This window comes from Ictidomys tridecemlineatus, chromosome X (assembly GCF_052094955.1).
Source record: "Ictidomys tridecemlineatus isolate mIctTri1 chromosome X, mIctTri1.hap1, whole genome shotgun sequence".
NCBI classification, from domain to species: domain Eukaryota; kingdom Metazoa; phylum Chordata; class Mammalia; order Rodentia; family Sciuridae; genus Ictidomys; species Ictidomys tridecemlineatus.
The window spans coordinates 36,867,096-36,883,217 of record NC_135493.1 but is presented as its reverse complement, the minus strand read 5'-3'; the positions used below and the strand labels follow the sequence as shown (position 1 = coordinate 36,883,217).

At 34.8% G+C, this 16,122-nt stretch overlaps 1 protein-coding gene across 16 annotated transcripts in view; it reads left to right on the top strand.

Moving 5' to 3' along the window:
• Alg13 (ALG13 UDP-N-acetylglucosaminyltransferase subunit) overlaps positions 1-16,122 on the top strand; it is a 71,149-nt gene that overhangs the window by 21,872 nt on the left and 33,155 nt on the right. For 12 of the 16 annotated variants that reach the window (XM_013357760.4, XM_013357759.4, XM_013357757.4 and 9 more), the window contains 7 exons: positions 4,550-4,919; positions 5,475-5,558; positions 7,742-7,792; positions 8,513-8,559; positions 11,343-11,415; positions 15,093-15,174; positions 15,584-15,746. In XM_013357760.4, coding sequence (XP_013213214.2) covers positions 4,550-4,919; positions 5,475-5,558; positions 7,742-7,792; positions 8,513-8,559; positions 11,343-11,415; positions 15,093-15,174; positions 15,584-15,746 — 870 coding nt within the window. Of the gene's footprint in view, positions 1-489; positions 3,844-4,549; positions 4,920-5,030; positions 5,080-5,474; positions 5,559-7,741; positions 7,793-8,512; positions 8,560-11,342; positions 11,416-15,092; positions 15,175-15,583; positions 15,747-16,122 lie in introns of those variants that run through there. The other 4 variants (XM_040284460.2, XM_013357758.4, XM_040284477.2 and 1 more) reach the window with 4 other exon arrangements.

Sequence of the window (16,122 nt, the reverse complement as noted above, 5' to 3'; positions counted from 1 at the left end):
AACCAGGGGTGCTTAACTACTGAGCCACATTCCCAGCCCTTTTTTATATTTTATTTGAGACAGGGGCTTGCTGAGTTGCTTAGGCCCTTGCTAAATTGCTGAGGCTAGCTTTGAATTTAGGAACCTCCAGCTTGCAACCTCCCAAGCTGCTGGGATTACAGGCATGTGCCACTATGCACAGCTCCCAACAAATTTGAATTCCATTATTTTCTTAATTCTGAGTTTTCCATTTAAAAAGTTTATTGGCATTCATGTTAGTGATTTTTCTTTTTTACATGATCCATTTTTCCTTTCTGAAAGTTTTAGGTTTTTTTTTTTTTTGTGTGTGTGTGTGTGTGTGTGTGCTGGGGATTGAACCCCAGGGCGATGTACATATGGGGCAAGTACTCTATCAACTGAACTACATCCCCAATCAGGATCTTCTTTTTTTTTTTTTTTAAAGAGAGAGAGAATTTTTAATTTTTTTATTTTTAATATTTTATTTTTTAGTTCTCGGTGGACACAACATCTTTGTTGGTATGTGGTGCTGAGGATCGAACCCGGGCCGCACCGCACTCCAGGCGAGCGCGCTACCAGTTGAGCCACATCCCCAGCCCCAGGATCTTCTTTTTATCCCATGACTTCAGGACTTACTGTTATGTGCAGTGCTAATGATCATTTTTTATTGTTCTGGCTGCTTCATGGATTCTTCCAATTTCAACATGGGCTGGGAATACAGTTCTGGCATGCAAGAGTCCTTGGGGGCGGGGGGGGGGAGAGAGAGAGAGAGAGAGAGAAAATGAATATGAATGTGTCCATGTAATCAATGTTTCAGTTTTTAAATGCTGAGAAGTAGTCGCTTGTGTGGACACGTTGTGCATTCAGCCGTTGAAATATGTTTAGATTGTTTCCAATTTTGAGGGATCAGATGAGCACATTATGGACAAGTACCCTATAAACATTTCATGTATAGGTTCTTGTGTGAACATTTCTTTTTTGAGTAGCTACCTAGAAGATGAAATTAAAAAATTAAGCAGTTTCTTAAATTTTTAAGAAACTGCTTAATTTTTTAATTTCAACTATTTTTGATAGTGACCATATTATTTTTATATTCTCACTACCAACAGAATTGCAGATGTTTTACACCTGTGTCTACACTTGGCATTACCAGTTAATTTTTTTTGTCATTCTAAGATGTATGTAGTGGTATTAAAGACATACAGTTTTCTATAGCGGCTACACCATTTCACATTCTTACTAGTAAGGTATGAAGGTTCTAATTTCTCTACATTCTTAGCAACACTTGCCATTATCCATCTTTTGAATACAGGCATCCTAGTAGGTGTGAGGTAGAATTTCACTGTGGTTTTGATGTGTATTTCCCTAATGGATAATGATATTGGACATAATTTCATGTGCTTGTCAGCCAGTATATATGGAAATGTAGCTGAGTGGTAGAGTGTTTGCCTATCATACAACATACCCTGGTTTGAGCTCCAGCACAGCAGGGGAGAAAATGCTTGTGTATATATTGACTGGTAAGCACATGAAAAAATGCTCAACATCATTATCCATGAGGGGAATGCAAATCAAAGTGAAAATCTACTTCAGATTTAGTAGGATGGCTATAATTAAAAGAGATATAATAACAAGTGTTGGTAAGAATGTAGAGAAATCGAAATGCTTATTCTCACTACTGATTGAAAATGTAAAATGGTGTAGCTGCTATGGAAAACAGTTTGATAGTTCCTCAAATGGTTAAACATAGCATTACTGTGTGATATAGGAACTCCACTACTATACATATACCCAAGAAATTGAAAGTATGTGCAAGTAAAACCTTATGTGACTGTTTACAGGAGGAGTATTCATAAATGCCAAAAAGTAGAAACAATTTCAGTTTGTATTAACTAGTGAACAAATTATTGTTTAATGATATAATGGATAGAAAAACTAATACAATACAACATGGCTGAACCCTGAAAATGTCAATGCTAAGTGAAAGAATTTAGTCAAACAAGACTTGTATAATTATATATTTATTTGAAATGCCCAGAATAGGTAAATCTGTACATTGGAAAGTAGACTAGTGGTTGCCTGGGATTAATGGGAATAGAAAGATTGGATGTTGATGATAATAGGTTGTGGAGTTTCATTTTGGGATGATAATGTTCTAAAATTGATTATGGTGATGGATGATGCAAAAGTGAATATATGAAAAACCACTGAATTATGTACTTTAAGTAGGTGACTTGTGTGGTATCTGACATCCCAAAGCTGTTTTTAAAAAATCCACCTATACAATTCAGTAATTTTAATCAATATAGTAATTGTGCAAATATCACCACAAACCGTTTTGGAAGATTTTTATCAAGGTGGGTGCAGTCGTTCTGGAGGTTGAGGCAGGAGGAGCACAAGTTCGAAGCTAGCCTCACCAATGTATTGAGACCCTGTCTCAAAATTTAAAAAAAAAAAAAAAAAAGGAGGGGGCACTGCAGTTATGGCAAGTGTTTAAGCCTTCTGGTTCAGTCCCTGGTACAAAAACAACCAAAATTTTATCACTCTAAAAAAAAGTCTTTGTGCCTCTTTCAATCAGTGATTATTCCCAGAACAGCCTTCACTCGCCTGCCAATCTGCTTCTTATCTCTATAGATAGATGCTTTGCGGCATATTTTCATATCTTGGAATCATGCATACATTTTTTTTGTATCTGGCTTTTATGTATGGCCAGTTTCTCTAAATCCTTGCTAATATTTGTTATTATATTACTTATTATAACCATTCTAGTAGGTGTGTAGTGATGTCCCATTGTGATTTTAATTTGCATTTTCCTTTTTTTGTGGGGGGTACGTGGGGGGGGGTTGAACCCAGGGGTGCTTAATCACTGTGTCACATACACAGCATTTTTTGATATTTAGAGGCATGGTCTTGCTAAGTTGCTTAGTGCCTTGTTAATTGCTGAGGCAGGCTTTGAACTTTAGATCCTCCTGCCTCAACCTCCCAACTCATATAGGTCTAGGGTCGTATTTTTGTATATGACTGACCAATTGATCTGGTACCATTTAGTGAAAATACTCAATGTATTGAATTTCCCTGGCACCTTTGTAAAAAATCAGTGGACCATATTTGAGTGCTTCCTGTGTGTGCTATTTTATTCCTTGTTCCCTGTAGCTCTCTTTGTAGTGTTAGTCCTAATTTTTCTGGTCTTTTCCTGAAAGTAAAGTATATGAATTGTATTAGTTGAAGTTTTATATATCTTATTTTTAATTTAAAATGCAATAGGTAAGAATTTGTATATTTATTTGTAAAATGTGCAAAAAATTAGCCTTTTAATTTAGAAGTCAATTTTTCTTCAAACAGTATGCTTCAGAACTTTCACAAAAGGCATCACTTCCCCTTTGTTATGGTTTCTTTAAGAAAGACACAAGGTAAATTCAAATTGGCATGCTAAAGAGTTAAGTCAAGATTTTATTTGATTTTTCTACCATGCTAATTTGTATTTCATTCCTAAATTACAAGTGATTATTGATGTTTTTCCTGTAGGGGCATTCCTGATAATTTTTAATTTTCCACAAGAAAAACCATTTTGCAACCATTTTAATGTTGCAACTTCTGCAAAGCTAGAATTTGACCTTTTTTTTTTTCCTTTTTTCATTGCTAGGGCTTAGACTCAGGGCCGTCTCGCATGCTAGACATGCATTTGTGGCTTCTGACTTAATAAATTATTATTTTTTGAGATGCTGGAAATTGAACCCAGGGCATTAAGCAGGCTAATCAAGTGCCATACCCCTGAGCTATAAACACAGCCCCTATATTATTTTTAGCACTTAAGAAAGGAGTTGGATTTGGGCACTTAAAGAAAAATGAGATAACTGATAGTGGTATCAAATAACACAAGTGAATAGTCCTCACCTTTGATTCTTAGTGTTTTGCTTTCCTCATAATCCAGAGTGGTCTTTCTGGAAAGTACTCTAATACATTGAAACATACCTCTAATGTCCCAACACCTCACATATTGTGCCACAGATTCTAAATGCATTATATTAGAAAGTTTGGGGGAGAAATATTTTTTACTGTTCTGTTAAATTTTTTCCCATCTTTAAGGAATACATTTCATTTTCCCTTTTTATTTCTGCTATACAGTAGTTTGGAGGTACACATCAAGAATTATATCAGGGTTTTCTAGCATTGCTAGTTGATTTATTTTTCATATCCTAAGCAGATTGTTGTTATTATCTAGACTAAGATTTTAATCACATTTCCCTGAATCTAGGAAGGGAGCAGGGAATTTGGGGCAGAGACTAGTTGAAAATTCAGGCAAAGATCTTAATGCTGATGGGTTGCATCCTACACACCTGAATCTTATTGTAGTTTCTTTTGCAGCCTCGTGCAGCCTCGTGCAGCCTCGTGCAGCATCTGCCCTGAATTAAGCTGCAAACTCTTTCCATCTGCATACTTTTCTTAACTCTGAGCTAATTTGGTTAATCCCACCCTTCTGCTATTTATCTTCTCCCTCTAGTGTTTTCAAGTTCCCACTTCCTTAGAACACTGGCATTTCCTCTCTTCACAGGGCCCCAAGTTATCCTGAAGAAGCCCAACGCTTTGCTTTTCCTGCTCTTGAGAAGTCCCAAGATTCTGTGGTGCTGATTCCAACTGCCGCCTTATGTCTAGATTTTGAGTTGTTTTCCGAATACTTGCAGAAGCAAGCCCTTGTTATTGCTACCAATTTCTACCGATACCCTGCTTTGTCCTTCTCGCCACGCTTCTGTTCCTTTTATCCCCTCACCACCTTGGGCACAATGCATAAAGGATGGAAAAAGCATGCCAGTCAGAAGTCTTTGAATGAGGTATCAATGGATGAATATTTAGGCACCTTAGGACTGTTTCGAAAGCTGACTGCTAAGGATGCCTCTTGCCTCTTTCGGGCTATTTCGGAGCAGGTAAACGGAAAAATGTGTTGCCATTTATTGAGTTTCAGTTTTTGAGATGTGACATGGTCCTGTAGCTAGAACTGTAGTCTACCAAAGAAACAAACATTTTCTGTTTTTTAGTGAAAATATCCAGGCGATCTGCTCCTTATTAGTGCAAGACAATGCAAAGGTGTGTATCTTTGCTCATTAGTCCAAATACATCGCTGTACCTTTGCTACATTTTCTGTTTTTTAAATGCCCATTGATAATGTTGGAGGGATAAGATAATGGGTTAAAGAAAATTGAAATGTATCTTGATCATTCCTGAGCATCCTCTACTTCCTGTAAGTTTTACACATAGGAAAAAAAAAAAACATTTATGGGTTAGGAAGGGGAAGGGGGCATGAAAGAATCATCTTTCTCAGTTTTACTGAAGATTAAAATATTTAGTATGATGAGGACTGAATTTCCTATGTTCTACATATGTCCTAAATAAGGGAAACTTAATTGTCCAGTCAATAGTCTTAATTTAGAAGTTTCTGTTTCGTATGACTTTTGGCAGTAAACTGGTCTTTTTTCTTTTAGTTGTTTTGCAGCCAGGTCCATCATCTGCAAGTGAGGAAGGCTTGTGTTTCATATATGAAGGAAAATCAACAAAATTTTGAGTCTGTAAGTAGAATACATACCCTGAGGGAGAATTGTTTGTAATATATTTAGTAGGGTGGGATAAAAGAATTGAGTTCTTAGATACAAAAATTAAACAATGCAATCTCCTTATGTTTCAATAGCAAATATGTAATTCCTGGCTGGCTTTCCATAGTCTATCATGCTACCTCCTCCCAGAATTAATGTTGTTTTTTTATTCTAAAAATAAAGAAAAACTATTTTTTCCCTCCTCCCATTCTAAAAAAAATCTCAAACCCTAAAAAGTTAAAACTTGACTGCTGTCTTGTGTTATCCATACTACTGTTTTCTGAACAATAATTCAAATGTTTGTCTCTTAATATTTTTAAGTCGATATTTTTTTCAATAAGTTTTTGTTAATGGACTTTTATTTTTCACTTATTTGTATGTGGTGCTGAGAATCGAACCCAGTGCCTCATGCATGCTAGGCAAGTGCATAGTTTTAGGTGGACACATATCTTATTTTTATGTGGTAGGCAAGCATTCTAACACTTGAGCCACAGCCCCAGTCCTAAAAATTGATTTTTAAGTGAAAGTTTAGGAGTTGTCTTTGTATACATTGTAGTATTTGAATTTTTGTTAAGGAAACTAAAGGTTTTGATAAGATCTGATTTGAAGTATGCCCTTGTGGCTTTTTTTTTATTGTCTATCTCTTTTATAATATTTGTTTTCTTCTGACTGTTATGTTATGGGTTTTTGCCTGCCTTCTGTTTGAGGTTTACACTTATTTTTTTTAATATTTATGTTTCAGTTGTAGTTGAACACAGTACCTTTAGTTTATTTATTCTTATGTGGTGCAGAGAATCGAACCCAGCAATCTTGCACATGCGGCACATGCGGCACATGCGGCACGTGCTGCACGTGTCAGGCGAGAGCTCTACCACTAAGTCACAACCCCAGCCCTACACTTAATTTTCTCAACAGTGTTTTCAATAAAGTTTAAAATACTGCAAAGGCTTCTTTTAAAGCTTACTACCTTGAAGTATATTATAGTCTTCTCCACACCTGGGAAAGGACTGTTCCCGACATTCAAATTGAAGATCATGGTGTAAAGCAGTGTGTGAAATATTTATATACATTTTCATCACCTGGGGATCTTGTTAAAATGCAGATCCAATTCATTAGGTCTGAGCTGAAGCCCGAGATTTCTGCATTTCTAAGAAACTCAAGTGATGCTTGTTGTTGGTTCCTAGACCACATTTTGAGTAATGAAGATGTGTTCAAATTTTTAAAACTAACAAGGTGAATCTCAAAGTTATTACACTGAGAAAAGCCATACCCTTCTTCCAAGAAAACTTTATACAAGTATGGTTGTCTTTAGATAAAATACTAACCACTCTATAAAGACAGAAAACCAGATCAGTGGTTGCAGATGTTATATAGGAAACTTGTGGAGAATGATAGATATTCATTATTTCAGTTTATGATGATGGTTCCATGGGTGCAAACAAAAGTCAAAATTTGATTGTACTATTTAAATTGTGTGGTTTGTTGTATGTCGAGTATATCTCAGAACTTTAAAAGTAAAGTGAAAGAAAATAAGATTACTTTTTTAAATCTGGTGATGTTTGTGTACATGGAACTAGAAATCTATTTCTTGATTATAAATCAATTTCATTTTTAGGTATATTAACTTTACTAGTTTAGTTTTCTTATTCATATATAGTTATGTAACTGCCAACACAATCATAATATTGTGTTGGTTCCATCACACCTGGAAGTTCCCTTGTCACTGTATTTTGAAATTAATGAAATTCTCTTTGAAGTTCCTCCATTTAACTTTGTAAATACATGTCTCCTATCATACTTGAGGTCCTTACAGTTATTGGCTTTTCTTGGTTTATGAAAATGATATTATCAAGTTACTTTAAGTTGGTATTTCAAAAGATTCTTACTTGATGAAATTCTTACTTTGATGAAATTCACTGGTATGTGGGTAAGGCAGGACCAATTCCTAAGACACTTTCCTAGTCCAGCTTTTCTCCCCTTATAAATAACTTTTGTGTATGTACAAATCTTCTTGAGGTGCTGTGTAAAAACTAGTAATGTAGTACTATAATTATTAAGCTGAACAAACAGAAACCCTTTGGAGGATAATGTTGCAGAATATGATCAGATTTCAGTAATGCTATGTATTTGGTTAAGTCAAGTTTGTTTTATTTTTGAAGTATGTGGAGGGATCTTTTGAGAAATACCTGGAACGGTTGGGAGATCCCAAGGTAAGATCAAATATGGGAATTTAATATTTTCAGAGTTATTTGGAATCATAACCTAAACATTCAGTTGTCACTATAGCCAGACCCAAAATATTTCTTAAGTAGATAGCTATGTTGAATCAAATAGTCCAAAAGTTTAGAACTGGCAGGTAGATGTATTGGTTTGTGTTGAATATTGAGAACTGTGTATTAACAATCTCATTAACCATAGTCTAGTGAGTACACAACTGACTGGGGAACAGGATAGTGTTGGGAAACATTAAAGCCTTTTCACATTAATGGGGGAAGAGTTTGGTAATTAATGTTACTAAGAGGTCATTATGTCAACTGGATTTAAAGTTGTCTTCCTTTTGTGTAGGAATAACATCTATAAACCCATACTTTATTTAAAATTAATTTTTGTGATAAAATTAACTCCTTTATTCTGTTCCCAAAACTTCATTTACTAAATACTGATACCTTTGTTTTCTTACATTAGTCTAACTTTTATTCTGCCTTTTAAATCTTTCATTAACTGTCATTATTGATATCTAGGAAGGGCTTTAGGTCCATTGATTTCAGTATAAGTCTGTGTTAATGAGTAACAATCTAATCCTCAAAACAAGTTATATTGTGTTCTACAGATAATCTAAACAATGCTAAACAGTTAAAAAAAATGCACTTACAAAAACTTCTATTTCCTAGCTACAAAAATGTTTTTAAAACTGTACTATTTATGTTTAGGAAAGTGCTGGCCAGCTGGAAATAAGAGCTCTTTCTCTAATTTATAAGTAAGTTGTATCCATTTTTCTATTTTTTTTCTAATTAAGCCTTTTATTTTGAGATACAGGTTCACACGAAGTTGCATACAGAGCATAACACAAAGTTTTTCATGAAAAACAAAAACAAAAATCAGAGAATAATATCTTATACCCTTTTCCCAATTTCCCTAAGTGGTAACATCTTGGAAAAAAACTATAGTATAGCATCATAACCATAATATTGATGTTAATGCAGTCAAGATACAGAATATGTTTCTATCACTCGTATGTTAATTTTCTATATAACTACTTTTACTTTCCTTTTGATCTCATCTCCTCCATAGTCCCTTCTCTAATTTTGTCATTTCAAGAATGGAATTTTTTTTTTGTGTGTGTTTTTGTTAGAGCATTATAGTTGTACATAGTAGTTGGGATCATTTTGATAAAATCATACATGCATGGAATTTGATTTACTCCAGTTCAGTCCCCTTTTCTCCTCACTCCCCCATTTTCCTTCCTGTACTCATCTTCCATTTCCTCATTTATTTTTGATTGGTGCTTTCTAAGTTTACATAAAGGTAGAATTTCCTATAACATATATACGTACACACACACACACACACACACACACACACACACACACACACATGCATACATAGGGTTAAATTCATTCTGAATTTCTTCCCCTTTCTCTTCCCTCCTTCTTGAGCTCCTTCTTTTACTCTATTGATCTTCATTATGTTTTTATGAAACCTGATCCCCCCCCCACCCTTTCCCTTATTTTGCTTTAGTTTCTGTATATGAGAGAAAACATTCAACCCTTGATTTTTTTTTTTTGTTTGTTTGACTCTGGCTTATTTCACTTAGCATATTATTCTCTATTTCCATAAATTTAGCAGCAAATGCTGTAATTTCATTCTTTATAGCTGAGTTGAACTTCAGTGTGTGCGTGTGGTGTGGGATGTGTCACATTTTCTTAATCCAGTCACCTTTTGTGACATCCCTTTTTATGTGTTTTTGAGTACAAGTTTTCTGTTAAAGTTTCTCTAGGATTGGGGAAATTTGAGATTTGATGATAATATATAAGGAAGAGATACAAGCAAAGTCATTTTGGTGTAGATTTTGAGTGGAGAATCTTGTTACAAATCCTCTCCTTAGCTCTAGCATTTTTTTTCTTCTTCTTTTTTTTTTTAGTTACGGGGATTGAACCCAGGGCTTTGTGCATGCAAGGCAAGCGCTCTACCAACTGAGCTATATCCCCAGTTCTGCATTTTTGTCTATTTGAATGGAAAAATAAAGGACTTTAAAACTGCTGGTATTTCCTATAGAAAGTCAGAATATTTATCTTAGGAGATTTCTTGGGTGTTTAGCTTTGTGCCTCTTTTTCATGCATTCTCAGTGGGGCAATATTGTTCTCAGTAGCCTCAAAATTGATTTTGGTAGGAGCAAAGAAATCTTAGCTATTCCAATAGTTTGTGGTCTTTCAAAGCATCAGAGTACATGGATGCACAGTACTTTTGTTCTATCACAATTTCAAGTGGAAGTTGAGAAAAATCTTGAAAAAGTTTCCTTATTGGTGGTACTGGAAAACTTGAGAATCACCGTTCTATTCCTTTGGGAGTTCTGTTTTGGTTTTAAAAACTACAAAAAAATGCCATTTAAGAATGCTGTAGGGTTTTGAAAACTAGCTATATAATGTATGTTAGTTACTAGTGGAAATCTTGTTCATTTGTCTGATCTGTGTAAGACTTCTTAGAGTTCTTAGGATGGTAATATGGTATATTCTTTTGTAGAAACAGAATTCTCTTCTTATGAGGACTTGTTCAAGTCAGTGTTTTGTGGCTTGCTCATTTGTAATTAAATCCAGTGAAAAGTATAGAGAAGGCATTGGGCAAGTAGTTAATTGTCACTTTAAAATCAGAAGTTCACTTTTAAATTGTTCTTCTATTTTGTATGTCTTATGAGCTAAGAATGGTAAGATATTTTAAATGATTAAAAATCAAAAGAAGAATGTTTCAAGGCATATGGAAATTATATGAAATTCAAAGTTGCATAAAGCCTGTTGGAACAGTCATGCATATTCACGTGTGCATTGCCTCTGGCTAATTATAGCTACTAAAGCAAAGTTGAATAAAGCACATGGCATGTAAAAGCTGAAATGTTTTATTATTTGGCCTTTTATCCCCCAAATTTCTTAACCCCCACTTTTTTTTTCCAGTATTGAGGAATGAACCCAGGGACACTCTACCACTGAGAGACATCTTTAGCCCTTCTTTGTTTTGTTTTGTGCTGGAAAATCAAACCCAGGGCATCAAGCTTGCCAGGCAAGCACCTTATCACAGAGCCACATTCCCAGCCTGTCCTTAGCCCTTTTTATTTAATTTTTATGTTCACACAGGGTCTGCTAAATTGACAAGGTTACCTTCCCACTTGGGATCCCCCTCCCTCTGCTTCCTGAGTAGCTGGGATTACAGGTGTGAGCCACCATGCCTGGTTTAACCCCACTTTTTAAATAAAGGAGAGCTCCTGAAATTCACATACATACACTTGATAATTTGTCTTCTTTACTTCTTCTCACCAAAATTAAGATATATTTAGGAAAACCCATAGGACCTTAGGTGTGATTAGCTGGTTACCTTGGATTAACATCATTTAGTCTTTTTGGATTATTTTAAAACCTAAAAATCAAACTGAACATGTGGATTATTTTATATGAATAAGGTAGGCAATTTAAAAGCACAAATCCTTTTTCTTATAACTATCTCTTTCATATGCCAAATTATCTTACCTGTCTTTGTTTTCTATCCATGTAGTCGGGACTTCATTCTTTATCGCCATCCTGGAAAGCCACCAACTTGTATCACGGAAAATGGCTATGAAGACAAGGTAAGAAGATGAGTAAATGTCAACTCAAAAGAAATTGAATAATTCTGCTGGATTATGACATATTAAGAAATAATCTTTTTAAACCTAATTAATGAAAAAAATACAATGTACGTGAGAAAATTCTATGCCTTCAGCCTTTTCCTTGTCAGTCATCCCCAGTGGTTTTAGCTACTATTCTAAGCTGATCTGTTCTTGTTACTCTAAAAACCCTAACTGATTCCTTATGGACCACAGAATAAGGCTCAAATTCTGAAAGTAGGCATTTAGTGTCTCAAGGTACCAAACCTCATTTCCAATTCCATTGTCTTCCATCCTTAGTTATACAATTTTTCTAGATAATTTAGCTTTCATGCTTTCTTTTCCTTTGTACTTCAAGTGTCAGTTCCTTTAATAACTTCCCCAACTCTCCTGGAGTTACTTTTTTCATTTTTGTTCCCCTTGCCATTTTGCCAGTATTTATTGTATTATTTGTATTCATACCATTTCTCTCATATAGTCTAAAAGTTTCTTGAGGGTTGAGATAAGGTTCTACTGCCCATGGAAAAGAGCAGGAGGTAGTTTTCTTGTTTGAGAACACTCAATATATAAGTTGTTTTTTCAGCCTATACGTTTCCTTTCAAGAAAGTTTTAGGAAAAAACCTTTATATTATTTGATCAGTGGGTGTAGGACTACCCAATATTTGAGTTCATTTTATACCATGAAGCAAAATTCATGCAACATATTAACTATGATGATGGTAAGAAAAGACTAGACACTGGAAGAATTTTAAGGATGCTTTTACAGTAATCTAGGCAAAAGACCTGGACTAAGTGCTATTAGGAATAGAGAAGAATAGTAGGAGATAACTTTGAAGGTAAATATATAATGGGACATTAACTTGTTTTACCAATAGCCACTATCTAATTTGTTTAGCAAACATTAAGCCCTAGAATAGAACAAATACTTTTTTGGCTTTTTAAAAAATATGTATTTTTTTTAATTATAGGTGGACACAATACCTTTATTTTATTTTTATGTGGTGCTGAGGATGGACACCCAGTGTCTTGCGCTTGCTAGGAGAGTGCTCTATGTCTGAGCCACAACCCCAGCCCACTTTTTTGGCTTTTAAGGATACTAAAACTAAAATAACTGTAATGAAGGCTTTGTCTTTCAAGGGCTTAAGGGACTATGAAGACAGACATGGAAATAATTAATTACAGTCAAGTGATAGTTTATAATAAATATAAAGTGGCACAAAATAAAAAAGACCTTCTCTCTGCTAGAGGGGTTTAGAAGGGTTCATGTTGAACTCAGACAATGATTCCATCAAATGTGAAGGATAGGCTATTCAGAGGAAACCTCATATGCAAAGGCATGGAGGAAGTAGGAGACCCTTTGGGACTTTAGTAGTTGTGGGGAGGTCAATGCTGAAAAGATAGGTTATAGTTATGTATTGAGGGGTGGAGAAAGCCATGCCAAAGAATTTATCTCTTCATTCTAAAAAATAGTTGATTGAAGCTTTTTTTCCAACACAGCTTTTCAAGTTTTGAAGATTTTCAAATATTCAGATAAGTTGAAAGAGTTTTATAGTGAACATTCATATACCTACCATCCCCTAAAGCCTTTTGACATTTTAATATCCTTGTTTTATCATACATCCATCTCTATCCATTCACCAATCCAGCTTACTTTTTGATCATTTTTAAAAATTCTTTAGTTATACATGACAGTAGAATGTATTTTGACATACCATACATACTTGGAGTATAACTTCCCATTCCTGTGGTTGTACATGATGTGGAGTTTCCTTGGTTGTGTATTTACATATAAACATAAGAAAGTTATGTCACATTCATTCTACTGTTTTTCCCATTCCCATCTCCACTTTTCCCCCCCAGTTGCCTCCTTGTCCAATCCGGTGAATCTCCACTGCCCCCATCCCCTGCGATTGTGAGACAGTATCTTCATTTCAGAGAGAACATTGTATCTTTGTTTTTGGGGGGATTGGCTTATTTCACTTAGCATGATAGTCTCATTCCATTCATTTACTGGCAAATGCCATAATTTCATTCTTTATGGCTGAGTAATAATTTTTGATCACTTTTAAGTAAATTTTAGACATCACTACTCTTTTTATTTTTTAAATTTGTTTTATTTAGTTATACATGACAGTAGAATGCATTTATGCACTTTGATATACATAGATGGTATATAATTTCTCATTTTTCTGAGTGTACATGTTGCAGAATCATTGGTCATACAGTCACACATATACATACAGTAATAATGACTGTTTCATTCTACTATCTTTCCTATCCCCACATCTCCTCCCCTCCTTTCCCATCATTTCCCTCTACCTAATCTAAGGTAATGCTGTTCTTCTCTAGTGCCACCCCCCCGCCTTATTTGTTAGTTAGCACCACATATTAGAGAAAACATACAGTGACATAGCCACATCAATGTTTATAGCAGCTCAATTCAAGTAGCTAAACTATGGAACCAACCTAGGTGTCCCTCAATAGATGAATGGATAAAGAAAATGAGATTCACACACACACACACACACACACACACACACACACACACACACACACACTCTCTCTCTCTCTCTCTCTCTCTCTCTCTCTCTCTCTCTCTCTCTCTCTCTCTCTCTCTCAATGGGATATTACTCAGCTTTAAAGAAGAGTAAAATTATGGAATTTGCCAGTAAATGGTTCAAGTTGGAGAATACCATGCTAAGCGAAATAAGCCAATCCTACAAAACCAAAGGCCAAATATTTTCTCTAATATGCAGATGCTAGTTGACATCACTACTTTTAACCGTGAATCCTAATTGAAAGTTTTTAAGGGAAGGTGTGATATAATCAGAGTTGTTTGAGGAAGAGGAGTGTTAGTTTTTGTATTTAACAATTGTGTAGAGCATTGCCTGAGGTGAGATTTGTATATTTAGAAATTTGCCAGGTAATGCTCAGCCCATTTTTATTTTGCTATGGGGTTTGTCTGAATTGCCCAGGCTGGTCTCAAACTTGGAATTTTGTCTCCTCTTTCCGAGCTGCGGGGATTATAGGCATGTGTCGCCACCTGGAAACAAGCATTACTTTTGAGTTTTGTTTTTTTTTAAACCAAGGATTGAAGGAATTAGCTAAGAAGTTAACCCCTCAATTTTGTAGTCATCTCAGTGTCTTTCCAAGAGAGATATGAAAAAGTTTCTCTAGCAGTATTCCTCCTATATAATGTATTGATATATTGCTGTTGTAGATAGCTTTTGAATGAATCCCATCAAGTCCCTTTCCTCCCTAAATCTGAACTTGAGATTTGATGTAATTTCTCTAGTTATTCATAGAAGTTAGGATGTTTTTTTTAAATTTTTTTAGGCATTTTGTTATTTTCAGTAACTCAGTTTGTAATTGTTACCATCTTATTAAAAATGTGCAGATCAGGACTTATTTGGTGTATTAAAGGAACATGACCAAGGCTCACAGTGGAAGGAACTTCATTAGTGATTTTATTTTTGACATTTAAAAGTCGCGGTCAAGAAAATATCTTTTAAGAATAACTAGCATTTACTTTTTCATTTTTTAAAGTCATTTTAAAAATTAATATATTAATTTAGTTTATCAATTACTGATAAAACAATTTCTGATTGGTTATCAAGTAAATTTCATAACTGTAATGTGTTATGTGTGTTTTTCTTCAGATTCTTCTGTGCTCTTCAAGTAATGGTCATTATGATTCTGTCTACTCAAAACAATTTCAATCAAGTGCAGCCATTTGTCAGGGTATGTGAAATCTTCATAAATATTTAGGTGTGATTTCACACAATTTGTTGCTAGTATTTAAGTTGCTGGATTTGTTGTTTGTTTAACTGGGGATTGAACATGGGACACTTTACCACTGAGCGATTTCCTCAGTCCTTTTTTAGATACAGGGTCTAATTAAGTTGCTGAGATTGACCTTGAACTTGAAAATTCCCTGCCTAAGTCTCCCAAGCCACAGGCATGTGCCACTGTGCCTGGCTGTTGCTAGTCTTTAATTTGAGGGATCCACTACATACAGCTTAAAAAAAACAAAACAAAACAAAAAAAAAACTTGTTGGTATCTGTAGAATTTGTATGCTGGATTGTGACTTTTCACACTTATAAAAATGTCACATTTTGACAATTGAAGTTTTGGTCCTTTTTTCTTCAGCTATATTGTATGAAATTCTCTATAAAGATGTCTTTGTTGTGGATGAAGAAGCATTGAAAACTGCAGTTGAGGTATTTCGAAGTGGTTCCAAAAGGAACAGAAACATTGCTGTGACTGGAAGTGAGAATGCCTATATTGATTACAAGAATTCAACTGAGGATAGGTAATAATGGAAAAGGGACTGTTACATAATAATCATGTTTCTGTGCATCATGATATGAAAGTGGAAGGGACCTGGCAAGTTTATCACTTAAATTACATATGTACACAAACATACCTGTATATGTATGTTAAGGATATACATTTCTTTTAATGAGGAGAGAGAAGTTTTATTAAAAAGATAAACGTTGTTAAGATGTTCAGACTTTGGGGTTTCTATTCAAGTCATGATCTGTTTTTTAAAAAATAAATATTTTTTAGTTGTAGTCGGACACAATACCTTTATTTTTAAGGATCAAACCTGGGCCTTGCACGTGCTAGGCAAGTGCTCTACCACTGAGCCACAACCCAAGCCCATGATCCTTTTTTTTTTTTTTTTT